This window comes from Engraulis encrasicolus, chromosome 24 (assembly GCF_034702125.1).
Source record: "Engraulis encrasicolus isolate BLACKSEA-1 chromosome 24, IST_EnEncr_1.0, whole genome shotgun sequence".
Lineage (NCBI taxonomy): Eukaryota > Metazoa > Chordata > Actinopteri > Clupeiformes > Engraulidae > Engraulis > Engraulis encrasicolus.
The window spans coordinates 21,260,077-21,262,576 of record NC_085880.1 but is presented as its reverse complement, the minus strand read 5'-3'; the positions used below and the strand labels follow the sequence as shown (position 1 = coordinate 21,262,576).

Genomic DNA, 2,500 nt, shown 5'->3' with positions numbered 1-2,500 from the left:
TTTAGCGCTTCCAATTCACATAATAGACCTTGGAGGACCGTCCTCCCTTCCATCCTCATTGACTTCCATTATAAATGGTGAAATTTCGGCCGTAGCGCGGGTTTTACTTTTTAACATTGAAGTGAATGGAGCTTAGGGAGGACTTTCCTCCCTTTAGGCGGGTCTAGAGCCATGGAAGTAATCTGCCTATCAGCGAAGCTGAATTTATCAAAAGCCAATCAGAATATGACGAGTTGGGTTGACAGACGACAAGCATGGACTCGGTCGTCATGACAACGATATACAAATGTGAGAAGAATGCGGCAGCAGCCAGATAGTGGGAAGTTTGGAGTAATTGGCGAATGTTTTATGAACCCTTAATAAATACAAAGGAAAGATCGGCTGTTTTCATGTTGTGAATCGCGCAATATCACTCCCTAGATTTAGATTGAAAACCGAATGGAAAGGTCAGTGTGTCACTCACGCCACTCGATCACTACACAATGCAAGTGACGCGCGAATGCAAACGCATTCATGATTCAAATGGTCGGACCATCACCAACGTTTTTAAAATGTAGTCTTGTTTCAGCATGTCCTACGTGCACAAATAATAGTCTCAATGCTTGTCTTTGCGTTTCTCATTCGTGCTTTTCCCCCAAAAAGAGGGTTATTTACAAATGGGAATAAGAATGCTTTTGGCTGCACATGCACTGACCCTAGACTGGCGTTCTTTTCTCCCTCCTTAAGACGAGAAACATGACAACACGAAGCTCTTCATAAAAAGTCTCTGGCTAAACTTCTAACATGTAGCCTACATCATGTTATGTAGTTTCATTTGGGTGGAATTAGGAACACTAGGCATGGATTTACAAAGTAATCTGTACGACGTATGTTTTTGTGAAATAGCCAGACGCACGCTGTTCCATACGCTTGCCAGCTCCTCCTTCCACAGCTGTCGCTCTCGCAGGTAGGCCTACCGTCAAAAGCAAAACGGATAGGCGACCACAACCATAGGCCACGTACCACGTTACGGATCATAAATAAGATGTTAAAAATAAGATAATGCTTTTACCCAGCTTATCCATTGTATGGACTGTAGGTAGTAAATAAAGCCCTTATATCACTGTGTTACGGTTATCATGCGCCACTATCAACACCGCTTGCAACTCACCCTTTCCACTCCCTCAGCAAGCTGTTAATGATCCCTTTCAGAACAGACTTCTGGATATCTGGGGGCTGGAGGACACAGAGATGAAGTCATTAGTCAAGAATTTCACAAGTCAGAATTAAAAAAAAATGCAATTCACATCGTACATTATGTGTGCAAATGGTTTAGGTAGGGACACATAGACGCGAATTTGGCCAAGCGAAGCGAACTTCGCCATTCATTCCTATGAGAGAGGCGAAGGCAAGCGAAAGCAAGCGAACAGTAGCGAAGCGAAGCTAAATTATTTAACCAAGTTCAATATTATGCAAATGAGGAGCAAATTCGCCTGCGACGACCCAATCAAATCAACAACATAACTGTTCCATTCCATTTGATTCGCCGTGACGACCTGATGACCTTTGAGCTGTCAGAATGGAACACTGAATTTCGCCTCTCTTCGCCTTGCTGGTTTCACCTGCTACGTACGTATGTGTACCTACCATTACGTAGTACAATTGGAACTTTGTGTATATGGTGTTGTGGATGGAGGGTGGGGATAGGGATGGAGTTGTGCATGGAGGGTGGAGGTGGGGATGGAGTTGGGCATGGAGGGTGGTGGTGGAGCAGACATGGGATGTTCATGTTCATGAGTAAAGCTTTTAAAACAATTCAAAAAATGATACTCAAAAAGAAATGGAAGTACTTAAAATTCGTATAAAAAAATGTGTGTTTAATTAACACTGCATTTTTAATGTATACTTCTTCTACTGTAACTCCCCAGCCCCCCACCCCACCCCATCTCATTTCAGCCCTTTAATACCAGCTTACTTTTCTTTTTATCTCTTTGTATGCGTGTTATTCATTTGTTTTCTTCAGTATTTTCCACATTTATTTTCCATATTTATTTTTATATGTTTTTTTCTTTGCGCTAAACAAGATCAATTGTAATATCATTGTGTTTGAAAAGTGACAATAAATTCTGATTCTCGTTATGATTCTAGATATAGGCCACTGGGGAAAACGTGTTCCAGGACGGAATGTACAGCTCTGTTATGACTGATTTATGTGCCATGGTAACAGAGTTTCATCATAACACAATGAAGGACAGCAGAAAACAAACGAGACAATTCATTACAAGAAAAATGAGTGCTGCGTTAACAAAAATCTGCACAATATGACATTTTTAAAAGCCATTTTGACAGGTTGTTCTTACAGTCTGTGGCAAGGCGTCGAAAACTGTGTTGAGGAACTTGAAATTGATCCCAGGGTCCTCAATAGTGTTGAATGGGGCGTTGGCCTCTCTCTAGGAAGAGGAAAAGAAGAGGAAAGATGATGAGGGAGGAAAGGAGTGAAGAGAGGAGTGGAGAGGAGATA

At 41.8% G+C, this 2,500-nt stretch overlaps 1 protein-coding gene across 2 annotated transcripts in view; it reads right to left on the bottom strand.

The window, feature by feature from the left end:
• The window catches only part of LOC134441600 (probable E3 ubiquitin-protein ligase HECTD2), a 65,524-nt gene that overhangs the window by 50,825 nt on the left and 12,199 nt on the right, over positions 1-2,500 (bottom strand). For both annotated transcript variants that reach the window (XM_063191979.1, XM_063191978.1), the window contains exons 5-6: positions 2,340-2,429; positions 1,151-1,215 (exon numbers count right to left, since the gene is read on the bottom strand). In XM_063191979.1, coding sequence (XP_063048049.1) covers positions 1,151-1,215; positions 2,340-2,429 — 155 coding nt within the window. The remainder of the gene's footprint in view (positions 1-1,150; positions 1,216-2,339; positions 2,430-2,500) is intronic.